Source organism: Callospermophilus lateralis, chromosome 2, assembly GCF_048772815.1.
Source record: "Callospermophilus lateralis isolate mCalLat2 chromosome 2, mCalLat2.hap1, whole genome shotgun sequence".
Lineage (NCBI taxonomy): Eukaryota > Metazoa > Chordata > Mammalia > Rodentia > Sciuridae > Callospermophilus > Callospermophilus lateralis.
This window is the reverse complement of record NC_135306.1, coordinates 207,284,824-207,304,463: the sequence shown is the minus strand read 5'-3', so window position 1 is coordinate 207,304,463 and position 19,640 is coordinate 207,284,824. Positions and strand designations below refer to the sequence as shown.

The following is a 19,640-nucleotide window of genomic DNA, read 5'->3' as shown; positions in this document are numbered from 1 at the left end:
TTGGCCCTGGAGCCCGACGGCGCGGTCGGGCCCTCGGAGCAGCCCCCTGCTCCGCACCACCGCAGGGCAGCCAGCAGCCGGTTCCTTTCGTTTTGCTGGGGCAGGCCGAGGGTCAGCGGCTTTGTGATGTAGATCGGTGCCTGGCTTTCGTTAAAGCCCAAGGCAAGGAAGAGGAGGGATGATTTTTCTAGTAACCTTCACAAGAGTTAAACCTTACAAGTAATTACTGGGTTAAATGCAGAACAAACTTAATATTCCCAGCTCCAGGCAGGTGGTCGTTTCCTCTCGATTCTATGAAGTAAAATATTGAAGGGCAGATTTTAGAGGGGAAGTAGTAACTTTGTTAAGTTACCAAACAAAATGAAAATGAATTCAACCTTTTGAAACGTGTATTTTATTACACCATTTTCTTCCACGGGCGTCTGGTTTCTGGTCATTCCAGATATTCAAGCATGTTTATTTCCGTCAAAGCCACAAGCTAAGTGAATTTAAAAAAAAAAAAATAGGCCTTCCCACTGTGCCAGCAACATCCACTTTTCCAAATTATCGGAAGACCAGCTGCCTGAGTAAGGAAGTCAGAAACGTGAGCGAAACGCGAGGCGCTATGCGGGTGAGGATGCTGTGGTGGAGGCCAGCGGCTAGGTTAAGGGGGTCTGCGCACCATCAGCATTCAGAGTCGGTTCTTTGGGTTGGTTTTGTCTTAATACCAGGAGCCAGTGGGCTCTTTTTCACATGTAAATTGCTGTTTCTTTCCTACAAAGCATTGCTGGACTTGATTTTGCACTTGAACTCCATCTTACAGACGCTGGAACCACCGGGGCCAGGTTTTAGGAGCGCACATACTTTGTGTTGAAGTGGTGGCTATTGGCATCATGCACAGGGCCCCCGAAAACAAGCCACTTAACCTGGAGATGAAGGGAATTAAACCAGCGTCCCTTCCGCTGCTGCTGCTGCTGCTGCTGCGCTCTTGGCCGTGGCCCCAGACCAGTGGTCACCGAGCGGTCAGAACTGGGTCTGCAGGGAGTCTTGGGGCACTGGCCAGCGCTTACCCAATACTGGCCCCGTGCTCATTCATAAAAACACCGTTAAGTTTTACTTGGGCTTCGCAGTGAACCCCTTTCAGACCTGCTCTGGGCTTGTGTGGGCACAGTGCCAGGTGGCTGGTTTGCTGGATGCGGCATCTGACAAACGGAGCTCGTAACTATCCCGTAACTATCCCGGGGCTGAACACCGCAGGGCTCGGCCTACCCCCGGAGAGGTGCATTGCATTTCGTGTGCTGTCGCTGGGATGGCAACGGCCACCCGCGCCTCGCTCCGGAAGGTCTCCGTGGGCATGGCCGGTGGAACAGGATCTGAGCGCCCGGACGCGCCAGTCCGGGGGCGGGGCTCCGGGTAACCTTTCCCCTACTTTTCTCAGTCGTCACGTGACGCCTGCCCGCGGGTGGGGGAAGGGGCGGGGCTTGGCAGCCGCAGTGGCTGGCGGTGCCCTTCCCAGGACGAGGACGCGCTCCAGGCGCTCTAACGAACGTCTTGCAGGAATCTAAGGGCGGTGGGAAGGTGGCGCCTTGGGAGGCAGAAACGGTGCCCGCTTTGCACTTTGATCGTTTGCATTTTTTGCTTTTGCTGGAAAACTGTTTAGTCACTCTGCATGGTTATTATTGGCAGGCCAGAGTTCTGTGGTTGGTGGAAGCCTGAACTTCCCGGAAGAATTGGTGCTTTAAGAATAAAATGGTGATTCCAAGGTGAAATGTTTCAAGTGCCGCGCGTCAAATCCCAGCTACTCCAGAGGCTGAGGCTAGAGGTTCTCTTGAGCCCAGGATTCAGGACCAGCCTGCGCAACAGAGCCAGACCCCCTTCCCCCAAAAAAATAAAGAAAAGAAAGGAGGGGGTGTACTTGAGAAGTGGAGCACTGCTTAGTTAGCATGCACGAGGCTTGGAAAAGAAAGATCATCTCAGGCTTGAATCAGGCTTCAGGCCTCAACCGTCTTAGGCTGGTTTACGCCAGTCTTGATCTTTTCTTGCAAGGATTTTTTTGTTTTAAAAATAAGCAATACAGGCACGTGGTGCAGAGTTAGAAAGGCCCAATTGGGAATAGAGTGTGAGTAGCCCCTCAGTGCAGTGCACAGATGTCCAGCATTAACATGCTCTTTGATACAGAAATTGTCTAGACAATTTGGTTTTAAAAACATCTGTTACCTAATGCAAGTACGGAATTTGTTCCACTTGTTTATTTCAAATATTTGTTGCTGTTTGTAACCTTCAACTTTAACCCTGTGCAAATATTGAGTGGACACTGGGTTCCCACAGGCTGAGGCCAGCATGCCCTGTTTGGGTAACGTGGCAGACCCAGTTCTGAGCAGTGTCCACCTTTGCCTTTCTTTTTGTGTGGGTTGTGCTTACGTCCAGGAATGTTTTTGAAAGTTAAGAATGAAGTCCACTGCCGTGACCCAAGTGTCCCCGTCACTGGGGTGATTGCCATCTTGGCAGTCTGGGACATCAGTGGCTACTGTTTGGTTCCCTGAGAGCCATGGGACAGGGTAACAAGGTAACAAGGAGAGGGGTGGGACAGACTCCTGATGCTGGGGGTTTATGGTACCCGTTCCTGGATCCTGAGGGTTATCTTGGAGCCTCTCTGTCCCCTGACCCCCAACCTGTGGTTGGGACTTAAGTCCTGCTCCTCCTGCACACCCGCTGTCCTCCGTGTTTCCACGACCCAGGGCGGGCCTGCAGGCCTTTGTTGAGGAAGGACAGAATGTGGGTGCTCCCTTTCTCCCCTGGGTGCTGCAACATCATGGGGCCCCTCTGGGGGCATTGTGAGTTCTGTTTGCACCCCTGGAAGTTCCTGGGAGGGCACCTTCCTTCATGTGGTCAGGACTTCTGGACCCGAGACCAGCAGCCCGCCCCTTCCCCACACCAAGGCGCCAGCTCTGCAGCGACCCTCTGCTCCCAAGGGCTGGCTTCCTCTGGGCTCTTGGGCTTTTGGGCAGTTGCTTCATGCAGAGCATTCTGGGTCATGAGTGTCACCAGGACAGGGACATTGGGCGACCCCTCTCTTTAGAATACCTCACCCCAAACTAAAAAGGCAACACATGTGTTAACCTTAATTCTAAGACATAGTCACATGCCGTAGCTCAAACTTTGGCTTTTTATGAATTATTATTCTTTCGTGTAAAGAGTCACCTCTAATTTTCCAAGCGTTAGCTTCTTTAGTGTCCTGGAGAAGTCCCACGCCCCAGAGGTTTGCGTTTTTCTCCTCCTCGCCACGCACACCCCGTATGACTCAGGGGGACCATGAAGGTGTGCTGGAAGAAATCGACTAACTGCTGGCAGTGGAGTGTCCACGTGAGCAAAGGGGCTATGGCAGCCAGTGTGGCAGGGAGGTCTGGCCCCGGGTGGGAGCTGCCAGCAGGTTCTGAGGGCCGTGGGCAACCCGCAGCCCCCACTGGAAAGGTGCTGCGCATGTTCTTGCGTTGAAGACCTGACGCAGGCGGGCAGGTACGCGGCCCTCTTGTGGTTCTGTGTGATGGGGGTGCTGGGCTCACCTGGTGTGCCAGGGACGGTGGCCGAGAGCAGATGACATCTGTGCAAGACCCTGTGTCTGAGGAAGTGGTAGAGCTGGAGTTCCAACCCAGATCTGAGCTGTCCCTCCCTGTCCTGTACTGCTCCAGATCACTGGCAGCTGGGGGACGCCCAGCACGCACCAGACTCAGGTAACTGCAGATCCGAGTGAGCTCCGGGGCCTTGGTTCCCTCATCTAAGGGGCAGTGAGTTCTAGGAGGCTCCAAGGAGAGACCAGACGTGGAAACAGTTTGTGCATGTGAACTACTGGGGAGCCCCTCCTGAGCGGGGCTGCGCTGCACGGTGGCGTGAAAGCCATCCACTTCAGTAGAAGCTGCACTTGGCATTGAGTTTGGATCTCCTCCTGGACTGGCGAAGGGTGGTACAGTGCCTGCCATCCTGGCAGTGGCAGGGGGGCGGCCAGCAGCACAGGTTCCACGTGGTTCCCTCTTGCAGACCTTTCAACCTGCTGTGGGCTTGTTGGGCACCCCCCAACCCAGTAGATTGGAGCCTCCATAAACACAGATCCTGGCAGCCAGCCTTGGGTCTGTTGGTGGGTGTTATGGACACAGTTGTGTTCTGCTCTCAGTTACACCTTGTATGCAAAGGTGAGGAATGTGTGTATGAGATCGTCCTTGTAGCTTTAGGGACATTTGTGAGAACAGTATCCTGGTAGAGAGGTTTGGGATCTCTCTCCTTTTTTTTTTTTTTTTTTAACTGGGGATTGAACCCCAGAGACACTCTATCACTGAGCTACAGCTTCAGCCTTTTCTTCAATTCTAATATTCACACAGCCTTGTGAGGTTACCGAAGCTGGCCTGGAACTTGCAATCCTCCTACCTCAGCCTCCCCAGTCCCTGGGATCACAGCCATGGCTGGTGCACCTGGCTGGGTGTTTTATAGAAGTGTGGTCCTGCGTGGCTTCCCCTCATTCTTTTTTGCTAAGATCCCATTTCTCTGTATTTATTTGACTGACCACTTCCTGCTGCTGTGTGTGTCCTATTGATGAGCACTGAACTTGAGTCTGCCTTATTTCTACAGTCCTTGGGTGGGTGGGAGCTGTGTTGCTTCTGAGAGCTGTTGACAAAACCGTGAGGATGTGTCTTCTCACATGGACTCACCCCTCCTATTTACCCTATCAACGTGAAGGATTTTCTACGGTGCCGTGGGTGCGGTGCTGTGTGTGTCTCTGCAGGAAGTTCACTGTAGGAAGTTCATGTAGGGTCAGTTTAAATCATGCAAATGTTGGATGCTCAGTCATGGAACTTTGTAAGGGAAGCTCCTTTGTGTGGTTCAGATGTGGCTGTCCCCACCAAAACTCATATTGAAATGTGGTCTGTGTAGCTGTGTTTGGACATGGGACCTTTGAGAGCCCGTTAGCCTCTCTCATTCCACTGGATTAGTTTTCACCAGAGGGGATTGTTATGAAGGGGTGAGTTCCTTTGTCCCCTCCCTCTTTTCTGCACGTGCCCACCTGCCACTCTCACAACCCTCCCACCAATGAGATGCCATCTGCCCTCATTCATGACAGCAGGAGACCCACGCAGTCAGATTAGGCTACCTGATCTCAAATTTCCCAGACTCCACAACTGTGAGTCAAATAAAGGTCTTTACAAATTATCCAGTCTCAGGTATTCTGTCATAGCCACAGAAAACAGACCGAGACATTTTCACCTCTTTTACCCGAGACCCATTCAGACATCAGGTGAGTTTTGAGTCCCACGTCCTTGTTCCCAAGGCATGTCCGTCAGATGTGGGGAGGGATGTTTCTGTGTGTGCACTCACTTTCTGAAGAAGTTCCAGATCACGGTGACTGAGACGCACATCTGCGTGTGAGGAAGGACACTCTTGGGAGTGCGGAGGGTGTGTTCCCTCCCGCACCAGCCGGCAGGAGCTGGGGGTTTATTTTTCCTCCCATCATTGCCGGTTCTTCTCTGCTCCCCACTTCAGAAGAGGCCTGGCCCTTGCTGCACAACCAGGCCCGTCCTGGGACAACCCTGGGCAGGCGTTAGCTTTCCAGAGCGATCCTGGCCCTTTCCAGGAGTCTCTGGGTAGCAGTGCAGGAGCCAGCCTGAGTCACCCTGGGGGGTCGTGCCTGGCATGGGTGTGCCTTCTCCCCTGAGCCTCCCCCCCCAGCAGGGAGCCGGGGGCCACCACACTAGGGGGATGTGCCTAGGTAGCCGCCCTGCCTTTCCCCACAGGCCGCCTGCTGCAGCTTCCTCCCGGGAGGCAGGCAGGCCTGTCCCTGGGCCCAGCTGGCGGCCACCCTGTGACTGACCTTTCCTGGGGGATGCCCAGCACGTTGTTCACTGCTGGCCAAGGTAGGTGACGGGCTACTGGGCTTCAGTGGAGGGCAGAGCTCGGTCCCGTGTGCCCAGGAGTTACGCAATCCTAGAGGGGAGGCGGGACACAGGAATCACTGTGGAGCTGGCACGGAGGTGTCTGATGTCACTGTAGTTTTACTGGCGTCTGTGATGCATCCTTCTGGTTACAGGGGTGACCTGGTTCCACATGTGTTGTGACTTCAGGAATCTCAATAGATCTGTGTAGCAGCCCCTTCTCGACCTCGGTAGGTAGGCGCATGCCCGTCGCGGGGCATCCTCTGCTCCGCAGCGTGCTGGCTGTGACCCTGGGCACGTTTCTGACATTTAAACCTCCTACTTTCTCATTACTCAGTGGGTGACAGTAGTAACCTTTGCCTAGGCTTCTAGGGAGTGTTTCAGGTCAATATATTAATAAAAAATATGCCATTGTCCAGCATGTGCCAGGTAGTTTGGTAAAGTGAAGTTTCTGGGGTTTTTTTGTTTTTATTTTCAGTACCGGGGATTGAACCCAGGCCTCATGCATGCTAAAGAACTCTGCCACTGAGTTAAATACCCAGTCCCCACTTTAAAATATTCTTTAAATTTTGAGACAGGATCTCACTATTTTATGGAGGCTGGTCTCGACTTACAATCCTCCTGCCTCATCCTCCCAGAGGCTGGGATTGCCGGTGTGCACCATCACACCCTCCTATATATTCTATTTTTGTTGTTAAAAGCACAGAAACAGACCTGTGCCCCCTGTGGCATCCCTCCTCCTACCTGTTTTTCCCTCTACCTCCCCACCCACCTGTCTGCATTGTGTGCTGACTGCCGGGCTGTGTTGAAACACTTTGGCGAGCATGGAATTTACGCACGTTATTTGGTTGCTGTAAAGACCATTTTCCTGGAAGCCTGTTGTCCTGTAGCGGGTTTACATTGGATTTACGAGACCCAGGCCGTTTCCACACCCCAGTTCTCCTGGCAGGGCACTGTGCCTCGTCCTGCCCTTCCTCTCCTTTCCACCGGGGCCTTCAAGGATGGCAGCGGCCACTCCAAGGGACTAGGTCTCCGCCTGCAGGACAGGGGCCTGGCATGAGGGTGGCAGGTGCCCACATGGCCAGTGTCAGGATCCGCGGCCTTGGCTCCTGAGGGAAGAGGTCTCTGTGAAGAGGAATCCAGCGGCCACGTTCCAGCAGCAAAGTGCCCTGGCTGTGGCTCAGGCAGGCGGCAGGCGGGGACGTGAGGGTGCAGGCAGTGTTGCTGGAGCAGAGCAGGACGCGTCCCAGGTCCTGGTGGCTTGGTTCAGAGAAGGAGCAAGCGTGGCATTCTGGAGAAGCTCCTGGGAGGCTGAACTCCCGAGTGGCCAGCTGTGACTTGCAGGACTCTTGTGCTTTGGCAAGGTGGGTTGGGGGCGGCCAGGGCAGGTCCCAGGAGCAGGGAGTCGTCAGCTGGGTTGGGGAGGGGGGAACGGCAGCAGGAACAGGGTTGTGACCCGGGGCCTGGCGAGGTGGAGGTGGCCAGGAGCCCGGCTTGGGGAGTGTGGGGGATACCCTGAAGCCTGTACCCCTGAGCTGGAGAGGTGAAGTTTAAAGTCGTGACAAGTAGGTCACCTTCTCTGCCCGGGGTCTTATTTTGCATCTTGGCGGTGCTCTGGGAGCCGATTACTGTAAGGTGCTTAAGGCTCCGTGTGGACCTCGCGGTGAGTCTCTCCCTGAGGCTGCTGTAAGGCACAGAGGGGCCCGGGGGTCGGAGGGCGCCCAGGTGGGTTCCGGGCATGGAGGGTGACAGCTCCTGCTCAGGTGGGGTTCTGGGTGGGCGGACCCCGCTGTGCAGCCTCCCGGGGTGCGTGTCCATGGAGGGACTGAGGGGCAGAGGCGAAAGCCAGGCCCAGGTGTCGCCTGAGTCTCAGAAATGGCTGTGGCCCTGCGGTGAGCACAGGCCCTTCTGCACCCGCCGCGCCAGGCCCCGCGGCGGAGGGGTTTCTGCCTCTGGCCTGTCGGATGCATTTCTGACTTTCCCAGCCGCTGCTGGTCACTGTCACAGCACCCACTGCTGGTTTCACCCCAAGCCAGTCTGAGGACACAGGGCGAGAAGTGGCCTTGTGTCAGGGACAGTCCCTGGGGGCCCTTCCTGTGCCACCTGCCAGGCCTGCCTTTGGGGAGGAGCAGTCAGCCTGTTTGCCCAGAGGGTGCTTCGCGATGGCTCTGTCCCTGGTTTGGAATTCCAGTCCAAGGGCTAGAATATTTCTGGAAGCGTTGCTCAAGGATTGGAGGGCACAGGTGAAGGGCAGCGGCAGGTCAGGCCCTCGCCGGCCTCTGTGTGTGGTTCCTTCTCAGTTTTCTTTCCAGTGTTTATTTGTTCTTGCCGGTGGCCATCCTTGAACTTGGAGTGCAGGTGTACTCTCTGCCACCCGGCTGGATCCCGTGGTCATGCTGAAACCTTGTCCCCAGGACCCTGCCTCTCTCCACGCTGGGCCCAGTGTCTCAGAACTGGGGGCTGCAAACAGCTGTCCCTGAGGGTGACGCACACTGCTGTGGGCAGGCCTTCTGGGAAGTCCTGGAGGCTGGACCCCGGCTGGGCCAGCTGTTGTGGGGCGTGGGGCCCGGGGCCCGGGGGGGGGACATCATGCCTCCTGTCTCGGCAGGGTCCGGTGCTGGATTCAGCGCACCTGGAGAGTGGGCAGGGGCAGGTTGGCTGCCCTGGTGAGCAGGCACCGCTGCCGGTCAGTGGGAGGAAAGCCGGGAGGGCGCAGACCTGTGGGAGGGGCGGTCAGTTTTCAGTCTTGCTGCCTCTGGGGGCTCCAGCTCCAGCACCATGAGCTGGTGAGGGTGGCCCTGTCTGTGCATCTGGTGACCTCAGCCAGCAGGAAGAAGAAAGTGGGGCTCCTCTCGCCCCGGACCCCCAAGTGCCCTGGGAGGTGGGGCCCGGCAGGGCCCCCCAGTGGCAGGAGGAGGTGGGGGAGGTCCTGCAGTGTGCTCTCTGAAACCCTGGGAGCTGCAGCCTTGGGCACCAAGGGATGAGGCAGCGGCCAGCCGGTACAGGTGGCCAGCATCCAGATACAGCTGGCCTGCCTGAGGGAGCCGCCGGGCCGCTGTCCCTGAGGGCCCTTCTCTTCGCTGTGCTGACACGGAGCCACGACCACGGTGCCAGCCTGGGCATGGTGTGGCTGGGACTCAGGGGGGGCCAGCACTGGTGCCCTTGGCCTCCTGCCTTACAGAAAGGTGGCCAGAGGCGGGCAGGGGAGGGACCTACAGGCAGGTCACACTGGGACGACCTGTTCCCAGGCCCCACAGCCAGGGGAAAGGCGCGCACTGCAGACTGGAGAGGGAGGCAGCGAGGGACAGGCAGGCGGCTGAGCTGACCGCCTCCTTGGCTGACCTGTGGCCCCGGGAGGTGAGCCGGCAGCCTGGGGGCTGAGCCAGGGACACTGGAAGGTGGGCCTGGCTTCAGTGAGGGCACTGAGGACGATGGTCTGGTCACAGGAAGCTGGACCCTGGGCAGAGCAGATGGGGCAGCACAGACGGGGAGGGGGCACCGTCCCTTTTTCTGGGCCCCACCCCGTAGATAAGGATAATGCTCCGCCACACACAGGTCACTTGCCAGCTCCTTGTTTGTGAAGCTGAAAGGTGAAAACACCCCCTGGGGAGGGACGGGCACTCTGGATTCTGCCGGGCCTGGGCGTGGGGCAGCAGGGCCAGAGCCGTGGACTGCCACAGGGGCACCTCCGGACACAGGCAGGCTCGGGGACGCGAGTGTGTGCCACAGGTGGGCCACACACATGGCATGTGCACAGGCAGAGGGGGTGGGGAGCCCGGACGCTCAGTGTGCCAGGGGAAGACGAGCCGTGGGCATCTTGAGGGGGACAGCAGGACGCCCTTCTGCTGGCTCCAGGAGGGGTGTGGAGGAGCCTCTCTGCTGCCCTGTGTGTGTGGTCACTTGAGCATTCAGGACAGTCAGACTGCTGTACAGCCCACGGCCGTCCAGGGCCCGGGGAGCCTCCCCAAGTCAGGACTAACTTCCTCCCACCTCACCCCACCCACCCAGCGCTGCCCCGCCTGGTGCCCTGGTGCCCGCCTGGCCTGGTCTGTGGGGCAGGTCTCCTCAGCAGCCCAGGTCTGGACGCTGAGGCCGGCACATGGGGCTGCTGGTCCCTTAGCTTGTTTCAGAGAGCCAGTGGGGGGCAGGCTGGCCTTCCGTTGGCAGCGATGCCCAGAGCCTGAAACCAACCCGCGGACCATCCTCTCCCAGGGTTTTCCAATGCCAAGCCCTCTGCCCTGTAGGGCCTGGGGGGCACTGGGGAGCGGGTGGGTGGCGTTATGTGGGTCCTGTCCCCTGTGTCTGTCTGAGGAAGAAGCCCCTGGGTCACTTTAGGGACTCTCCGGCCCTGGTTAGCAACGAGGGAGGGGCTGGCCCTGGAGCCTGCGGGTCCCTTTGACTTTGCAAAGCTGTGTCATATGTCACTGCTGCTGTGTCTGGGCCACTCTGCCCTCCCACCCACCCACTGTGGGCTGTCACACTGGGCTCTCCCCGGTGGCCGCAGGAAGCAGTGTGACCATCATAAATGACTTAAAGCACTGGGTGTTACAACGGGTGGAGGGGAGGGCGGGGTTTGCACTCAGTAGATTTGCACATGGAAGTGGGCGTGGTGGCACGCGCCTGGGGTCCCGGTGACTGGCAGTGGGGGTTGAGGCAGGTGGATGGCAAGTTCAAGGCCAACCTGGGCAACGAAATGAGGCCCTGTCTCAAACAGAAGGGCTGGGGACACAGCTCAGTGGTGCAGCACCCCTGGGCTCAATGCCCGTGTCACCAAGAAAAAGAGGGCATGGCTTCGCAGTTGGCCGGGCCATGGGAGCTTGTGTCCCGCCTGCTGAGTGGCACTCAGTGTTGTCAGGTCCCGTGCAGATTGCTCCAGGCCGAGGTGGGGCCGAGTGCGGTGTGGCTCTGCCAGCTTGCTCTTCCCAGGAGACAGCGGTCGCAGAGGGTCTGTTTCCCAGGTGTGTGTCTTCCACCCTGGCCTCATTGCCAGATGCACCTGTGTCCCGGGATTTCTGCCCAGCGGCCCCTGGTGACACTTCAGACTCTCTCCACACTGAGCCCCTTTCCTGCTGGGGAGGAGACTGCCACGCGTGGCTGGAGCTAAGGCCCTGGGGTATGTCCCTGGGGTGCGTCTCGACACGCCCAGCCCAGCTGCCTCGAAGCCGAAGACCGCCTAGTGGGTCCACCACCCAGGGCCAGGCCGTCTGCCCTCCCCTGTGCAAGACAGCCTCAGTGTCTGTTGGCCTCCCCTCCCCTCTGCCTCCTCGCTCCTTATGGTGGCTCAGGGTCTCCAGAGCAGAAATGGGAGCAGGTGCCCCTCCTGGAAGCCCCTGCACAGAACCCAGCTGCCTCCAGGAGCTGTGCCCTCGACCCGGCCTCCTGTCCTTGCTCACTGGCCACAGGTGGGCCACCTGCCTTTGGTCCTGAGGGCTCCTGGGCATCAGGGGCTCCTGGGAGTTCTGACCGGCACCCGCTTTCCTCCCTGCACCCCAGCGCTCTCAGGTGTTACTTGCTTGACCATTCCTTGCTGCTCTTGCCTGGGGGGCACTTCTGCTGGGGTCTGGGCCCCTAGTGCTGCCTGCAGGAGGCCAGCGGATCCTTGCTAAATGAACGAGCCGGGGCCTCTCCAGCACTCGCTGACGTGGAGTCTTTTCTGTGTTCTGATGGCTGAAGGCTAAGCCTGCTGGACCTCTGTGGCCACCTGTTGGTTTTGGTAGGTCCTCCTGGTGGCCTTTGGCAGGCCTCAGCGGGCTCAGCCAGCACCAGCAGTCACCAATGAGGTTGCACACACACACCCAGTGTAGATCTCACTGTGGCTCTTGATGGATTTTTCCTTTTGCCTTTTTTTTTTTTTTTTTTTTAATCCATTTAGTGCTTTGTGGTGTACAGCTTGGGGGGAGACAGGGAGGCCACACACCCTCAGAAGTGGGGTAGCAGGAGCAGGCTGGGCCTGCCAGGGGACATCAGGGAAGGGGTGATGCTTCTGAGTGTGCCGAGCAGGCAGGATGTCAGTCGGAGATGATGGCAGGAGTGAGGGCGGCCGACCAGGGTTCCTTCTCTCACCCTGTCTTTTGGGGGTGGTGGCGGGGGCCTTGTGCATGCTGGACAAGTGCTCTGCCACCGAGCCACATCCCAAACCCTTTTATTTTGAGATGATGTCTAGCTAAATTGCCCAGGGTGGCCTTGATTTTGGGATCCTCCTGCCTCGGCCTCCAGAGTTGGAGTCACTGGGATTGCAGGTGTGTGTCGCTGCACCTGGCCCACCGTGGACTTCTGAGAGCCCTTCCTTAGGCCACCAGGGAAGCTATGGAGCAGTGCGGGTCTGGGACAGAGTGCTTCCTGATGAGAGAAGGAGGAGGAGGAGGAGGGGGGGGGAGGAGGAGGAGGAGGAGGAGGAGGCCCGCTCCGTCCTGTGACAGGTGGCACGTGTTTTGGGGGATTCTGAGAGTGATCCCCACGGAGTCCTTGGGTGCTGTGTGGGAGCTGGGGTGGTTTCTCAGAACAGGACAAAGGCATTTGGCACTGGATTGTGTCCCTGCCTGAAGACCAGGGCGCAAGGCCGCTGTGGCCGCACTTGTGGGTACTCGGTGCATTCCGGCTGCCTCCAGGGCTGGAGAGTGCCTGTTCCTGCCATGCCGTCCCTGTGTCTGCTGGCTGGGCTGGCTACTGGCAGGGGCAAGGTTCCCTGGGACAGGCAGGGCACAGGGGCACCAGGACACCGCCGTCATCTTGGGCCTCTCAGTGAAGGCCACGACTGTACCATGCTGGTCGCACGATGGTGTCACGGGTGGGCACAGTTGGATCTGTTCATGAAAAGCGTGAAGTCCGTTAGGCGGGGTGGAGGGAAATCAGCACTGTCCCCTAACGTGGGGGCCCTCCCGGCCTCTGGTAACGTGCTCCACTGTGTTTCCCGTCCTCCAGATAACCTCCAGACATGGCAGAGGCTCACCAAGCTGTGGCCTTCCAGTTCACCGTCACTCCCGACGGGATCGACCTCCGCCTGAGCCATGAAGCCCTTAAACAAATCTGTCTCTCGGGACTCCACTCCTGGAAGAAGAAGTTCATCCGATTCAAGGTTTCCGATATTTAAGTTCTCTTGACACCTTCTGTCCGCGTGCCAGTGGAGAATTAGTGTTTCAGACGGGTGGTCAGCACTGGATTCCTGTCCCTGGAGTCCCCGCACAGATATATGAGTGGACTGAATTTTTGGCCACGTTCTGAGAGGCAGGGAGAGCCCAGCGGCTTACTGAAGGGCAGGTGGGGCAGCTGGCTCAGAGGGGAGTGGCTGGCCCAACACAGCAGCCCAAGCCAAGACTGGGACACACGTCTGTCCCCTGCTCTGAGGCGGAATCCTGTGTGTCTTGTTGGGAAGAGGTCTCTCCATACTGCAGTGAGTTTAGTAGCTGGCCTTGCTGATGAGGGTCCTCATGGAGATCCCAGCCCAGTTCAGGCCACGTGTCCTCAGCCACGGTTATCCAAGCAAGTAGGAACTTAGTCCTTGTAAAGTAGGGGTCTTGGTTTCTTTATTTTTTGCTTTTTCTTTTTTGCGGTATGTGGTTGGAACCCCGGGCCTTGAGCACGTCAGGCAAGCGCTCTGCCGCTGAGCCACACTCCCAGCCCATTGTTATTTCACGTTTTAAAAGTCCCACCGGGAATCAACGTGTATTCGAACACATTCAGGCTACGACATGGAGCCGGGAGGGAGCCCAGCCCTGCCCCCCGCCCACTGTCCAGAGCGTGGCTTCCTGGCATCCTTCTGTGAGGGGGCTCTTGGAAGACCCCCTGAGCTAGAGCAGGGGTCAGCCAGTGAGCCCCTGGAGCCAGCCCTGCTGCACGGGTGTCCCTGGGCTCCAGGTGGCTTGGTGGTGCTCCACCCAGCACCGCAGAGGTGGGGGGCCGCCTGTGGGAGCAGCCAAGTTTGGCCCACTGGTTCTTTTTACATTTTTAGTTGTAGATGGGCCCATTACCTTTATTTTATTTGTTATTTTTACGTGGTGCACTATTCTTGCTGAGAGCGACAAGAGTGGTACAGGTTCAGCCACGTAGGGTACACCCTGCAGACGGGCCAGCTTCTGCACCAGGGGCCACCAGGGCCGCCAGGGCTGCGCCAGGCGCAGGCCTCGGTGTGGATCTGGGGCTGGGCTGCCCTGGTGAAGAGGAGGCGTTTTATTCCAGCACCTTCCTCCTCTGGGCAGTTGGAGATCCATGCTGCTGACCTGTGGGGGTGCCTGTGGCTTCTGAGCAAGTTGAGACCCTGCTGGGACTTTGACCTCGTTCTCTGGGTCAAACCAACGCCTTCCTAAGAGGCTTTGTTGTGGGGTGGTTCCTGAGGTGCTGGGATGGAATCCTGGGCCTCGTGCTTGTAGGCAAATGCTGTGCCACCGAGAGACACTGCAGCCGGAGAGCGTCTCTTAATTGGAGCTCTCCAGACATACAGCAGAGCGGCCCCTGCTGCTCCTCCTGGTTTCTCGGGGTCCACATTTCGCCAGTTTTATTTCAGGGGATCCTTTTCCCCTCAACGCCCCCTTCTGCCCCCCGGAGTATTCTCCAGCAGATTCCCCACGGGGAGCGAGGGCTCCTGGAACACGCAGGGAGCAGTGCAGGGTGGCTTTGCAGCTGGGGGCTCGGGCATCCTGGGCAGTAGCAGGTTGGGGTAGGACCTCACGGTGGCCCAGGGAAGTCCCTCACCAGCTGTGAGCCAGACGGGGAGGAACCTGGCATCTGTATGGTGAGCTAGGGCCTGGGGCGATGGGTGTCCTGGGTCCCTCTTGGGGACTGTGACAGGGAAGGTTCTGGCTGGGAAGTTGAGGAAGACTGGACGCGGGGGGAGCAGCTGTGAGTGACGGGCTAGCGCTAGGGCGCCCGGTTGCCCAGGTCCTCCCGAGTGCCCGGCGTCCGGGGTGCCGTGGTGGTGGCCCTGGAGGGCGTGGCTCACGGCTGGCCTGTCTGTCTAGAATGGCATCATCACCGGCGTGTTCCCCGCGAGCCCCTCCAGTTGGCTCATCGTGGTGGTGGGCGTGATGTCCTCCACGTACCTCAAAGTGGACCCCTCCCTGGGGATGATCGCAAGAATCAACCAGACCCTGGACACCACGTGAGTAACCCTGCCCCATCTCCAGCCGTCTAGAAGGCTGCTTTCCTACTGTCCACGTGCCTTGTCCCTTCAGATGCAGTGACCATCACTGCTCCGCGGGAGGGAAGCGTTAGCCGTTGCTCGCAGGTTGGCTTCTCCCACTTCCTGGGCTGGAGTGGAGGTTCCCCTGGGGCTTGGGACCTTGTGGCCTTTCCTCTGCGGACCTGGGTGGGAAGAGTGGTGGGGACCGGTCCCTGCTGGAGGTGTCTGTCTGCCTGGGGCCCCTCAGTGGCCGCGCACGGAGCCCACAGTGTCCTCACAGGGACTTTCTGCCCAGGGCTGGTTCCAGGTGGCCACGTCTGCACATTTGTGGTCAGCGCAGCCCAGGTTCGGGGTTCCTGCACTGATTGCCATGGGGCACTTGGGGCACCTCGGCTCTTAGTTCCCTCTGGGGTGGCTTAGCGCCCCCCCGGAAGCCCCCGCCAGGCCTATACTTGGAGTCAGATTTTTCTAGGCGCTTGGAAACAGGCTCTGCTCCACCAAGAAATAAGACCCAGGCTGGTGTGTGAGTCCGTAATTTTCTTGAAAAAGCCCCTCGGTCCCCGGGGTCTCCTGCGGCCACATTCCACACACATCTCTTCTTCCTTCTGTGGTGCTGGGGACGGAACCCAGGGCCTCAAACATGCTGGGCAAGTGCTGACCCCTGAGCCGCAGCCCAGCCCTGGCACGCATTTCTCAGCCACCTGTGGTGTCTGTTGTGTGCCCAGTTCCCAACAGGATCCTGACCCCACACGGGGTCTTCAGGTCAGACCCTGTGCTACAGTGACCTCTCGTTAGGGTCCCCCTGCTACCGACAAGGAAATACTCAGAGATGCAGGGTCCCCTCAGGGTCAGGGAAAGAGGTAGTGCGTGGGGTCCCTGGGATCCAGGCCCAGCTCTGCCTAGTTCTGAATCTGTGTTTCCTTCAGTGTCCCTCGGAGCCTTCCCTCCCACCAGAACCTTCCAAGAGACAAACCCAATACAACCAGCTGCCTCAGTGACGTCCACCTGCTCAGATGCAGAACACCTGGGCTTCGGTCCCTGGTGCCCTAGTGCCTTGCACCCGAGCACCTGAACGCACGTCTTTGTTCTCGGGTTTGACAGCCCTGCGGTGTCAGGAAGGGTCCCTGGCTGTCCCCCACCAGGCGTTCCATTCGGCTTCTGCTTGTTTTTATGGAGGAGCACTGTAGGCCGGTGACCAGAGGAGTAATGACCCAGGTCCTCCTGGGGCCCGGGCCTCCTCTTTGGGCCAGCAGCACGTGTGGAAGTGCAGTGCCCCAGTGGGTGGGGGGCGGGCCACGCTGAAGCGGAGCTCTGGGTCTCCTTCATGGTCTCCCGGCTCCTGGCCCTTGTTTCCTCAGAAAGGGGTAAGAAAATAACCGGCCAGTGTGGCCAGGGTTGGGGCTCAGCCTGCAGGTCCGCCTTCCTCCCTGCGCAAGGCCCCGGTTCCACCCCAAGTGGCCACAGGTGGACAGTCTCAGCAAACCACTGATTTGGTTGTGCTGACAGAGTGCGCGATGAGGTGCGTCAGCCTGGCCCTATGGGTACTCCCAGGACACTGAGTGGTGCCCGGCTCTTGGCCTCTGCTTTTTGAGTGGTCCGTGCAGGAGTCCGCTTCAGCCTGCTCCCTAAGCGGACACTCAGAGTGAGCAGGAGGGCTGGCTCATGCCTTCAATAGATAAACCTTCCCAGTCATTTGGGTGGACACACGCCTGGCCTGGGCCCCGGCCAGCTTCCTTGTCTGCCAGGGCACTGGGAAGCCGTGGTAGGGACTGCTGCTGTCTTGTCATCACCAGAGCACGTGGCAGACCTTGCCTGTGGCCAGCCTGCCTCCTGTCTTCCTCCAGCCGGGGGCCGTGGCCCTGGGACAGCTCACAGCTTGTGTCAGTCAACGACTGGCCAGAGCTTGGCCCGCCTCCCTTCATGCTGCCTGGGGTCAGACACTTAGTGTGCTCCCTCACGTGGGCGGACTCTCCAACCTGGGCTCGGTTTAGAATCCGCCAGCTCTTTACAGGCTTTCGTAATCTGGCCGTTATAAGATTTGTTTCTTGGCCCTATTTTGGTAAACTGGGTCATCCCTGGTCCAGATTTAGAAAGGCCAGGCTGAGGGTCAGCATCTTCCAGCCCCAAGTACTGTTCTGGAACGTCCTGGGGGGCTCCAGTGACCCAGGCTGCTGCTTTTTCTTTCTTGGCGGTGCTGGGGGCGAACCCAGGGCCTCATTCCTGCTAGGTAGGCGCCCTTCCCTGAGCTGCACACCCTGCCCCAGGCTGCCACTTCCCAAGTGCGGGCCTTTGAACCATGTGGGTGTCATCTCTGTGGCTCCTCGTCCTCGGCAGCCTGCCAGGAGAGCCTTGGCCATCCAGGTACCTCTGTGTATGTAGACAAAATTCTGAGCATATTACTGAGTGCAGTGGTGCACGCCTGTAATCCCAGTGACCCTGGAGGCTGAGGCAAGAGGACTGCAAGTTTGAGGCCAGCCTCAGCAGCTTAGTGAGACTGTATCTCAAAAAGTGAAAAAGGGCTGGGGATGTGGCTCAATGGTTAAGCACTCCTACATTCAATCCCCGGTATTAAAAAAATATACTGAATGTGTCATTTATTTATTCATGCTAAAATACTCTTTGATTTTTGTGAATTGAACCTCTAATATAGTAATGTAGTACCTAGAAATCTAAGATATAAATAATCTTGAATATAGCTTCTTAAATCTCTAAATCTAGGTTTGCTTATACATCAGATTATCAGAAAAGATTGTGTAGTTTTCAAGTAAATACTACAGTTGAACACTAGATTTGACAGTTTATAGAAAAATACAAATTTTTAAGCAAATTTGTATTTCACCTTGAAGATAATTTGTTTCTGGGTCATTGTTGAATACATTGTTAAACTGATGGCTTCAAACATTGGATATGTTCAGGTTGTGGAGATTGTTTGTCTTTTGAAAAACACCTTTTTTCAATATCTTGCAGTTTCTAAGCAACTAACACTAAAAACCACAAAGTAGCTGTATTTCGTCTGTATTTTTTCTTGCAGTATCTGCGGTTTTGTTTTTAACTCTCCCGAGTCTCACAGTCACACTATGTGGCTATTTTGTGAGTGGCGGATCTCCTCGACTTCAGTCCTCATGAGGGGCGGCACCATCTCGTGTTTCAGGTCCCACTTTTACCGTGAAGCACAACCTTTTCTGTCTCAAAGGAAACATTTTGTTTTTCAGCATATGATTTGAATGATCATCGTATGGGATCCAGTCATTTTTTATGCATGATAAATATTCTATCTAGACCAAAAACAAGCTCTTTTGATAGTTCAGGTAGTACTTGGTTTTTTAAAATTTTTTTTATTTATGTATGACAGCAGAATGCATTACAATTCTCATTGCATTAGAGCACAATTCTTCATTTCTCTGGTTGTATACAGAACACATTGACACCAATCCGTGTCTTCATACATATACTTTGGATAAAGATGCCCATCACATTCCACCATCATTGCTGACCCCCTGCCCCCTCCCTGCCCCCCCACCCCTGTCCTGTCTAGAGGCCGTCTGTCCTCCCCTGCTCCCCTCCCTACCCCCCTGTGAATCAGCCTCCTTGTGTCAGAGAACACGTTCGGCAGCGGTGGTTGTTGTGACAGATGATTTTGTGTGAGTAATAGCAACATCCAAAGGTCCCTTTGAGTGGGAAAAAATGATCATGAGCAGAAGAAAAAGGCTTGGAATCCCAGTGCGCACCTCAGCCCGCCCGCCCCGCCGTGTGGTTTTCCCCTGGGGGGCTCCTGCCCCCGGGGACTCCCCTGGGAGGCTCCCTACACCCAGGGGGCCCAAATCAGCCCACCCAGGCACATGTGCGGTCATTGTTTTAAGGGATGGCGTCTCTCTGGGGTGCCCAGGCGGGTCTTGGACTCCCGGGCTCCCGGTAGCTGGGTGCAGGGCCGTGCGGAGGTCCTGGCCAGGAACTGGCTTTGAGTCTTGGAGGGGATCCTGAGTTGTCTTCCCTGTTCTCCCGAGGAGCGGCTCTGGTCCAGGCGGGCGGCCTTCTCCCGTTTCTGCCCCTAGAAAGCAGCTTTGCCCCGTGGCTTGCCCCGTGACTCACCCCGTGGCTCTCCCCGTCTTGCCGCCCCTCCCCCACCCACACTTCGGCATCCTGTGTGGTTTGTCCCCCCAGCAACTGCATGACCAGCCAGACGAAGAAAGTGGTCAGCGGCGTCCTCTTCAGTACGGGCCTCTGGGTGGCCCTCATCGTCACCATGCGCTACTCCCTGAAGGTGCTGCTCTCCTACCACGGCTGGATGTTCGCGGAGCACGGCAAGATGAGCCGAGCCACCAAGATCTGGATGGTGAGAGCACGTGGCCTCAGGGGACCTCAGGGACGCCCCCCCCGGCACATGGCATGCCCCTGCCTGACCCCAGGTTGCCCGTCCCTGCAGGCCGGGGGCAGGCCTCTCACTGCTGACCCCAGCTCCGCCTGCTCCGTGGGGACTTGCTCAGGTTTGGTTCAGGCCCCCGCCCGGGTCTGGGAAGCGTTCCCGACCACCGTGCCGCCGGGCACTCGGGGTTTCCTTAGTGACCCCTGCTGGCCGTGCCCGGACCCAGCATCTCCACAGGTAGCAGCTGAGCTCTGCCTGGACCTCT

The 19,640-nt window shown here is 57.6% G+C and overlaps 1 protein-coding gene across 8 annotated transcripts in view; it reads left to right on the top strand.

Moving 5' to 3' along the window:
- The window catches only part of Cpt1a (carnitine palmitoyltransferase 1A), a 49,567-nt gene that overhangs the window by 1,039 nt on the left and 28,888 nt on the right, over positions 1-19,640 (top strand). For 3 of the 8 annotated variants that reach the window (XM_076847733.2, XM_076847739.2, XM_076847737.2), the window contains exons 2-4: positions 12,819-12,972; positions 14,852-14,991; positions 19,174-19,345. In XM_076847733.2, the coding sequence (XP_076703848.2) occupies positions 12,832-12,972; positions 14,852-14,991; positions 19,174-19,345 (453 nt within the window). In that variant the 5' untranslated portion in view covers positions 12,819-12,831. Of the gene's footprint in view, positions 1-6,039; positions 6,128-7,000; positions 7,262-9,134; positions 9,255-9,350; positions 9,488-9,528; positions 9,627-12,818; positions 12,973-14,851; positions 14,992-19,173; positions 19,346-19,640 lie in introns of those variants that run through there. The other 5 variants (XM_076847740.2, XM_076847738.2, XM_076847735.2 and 2 more) reach the window with 5 other exon arrangements.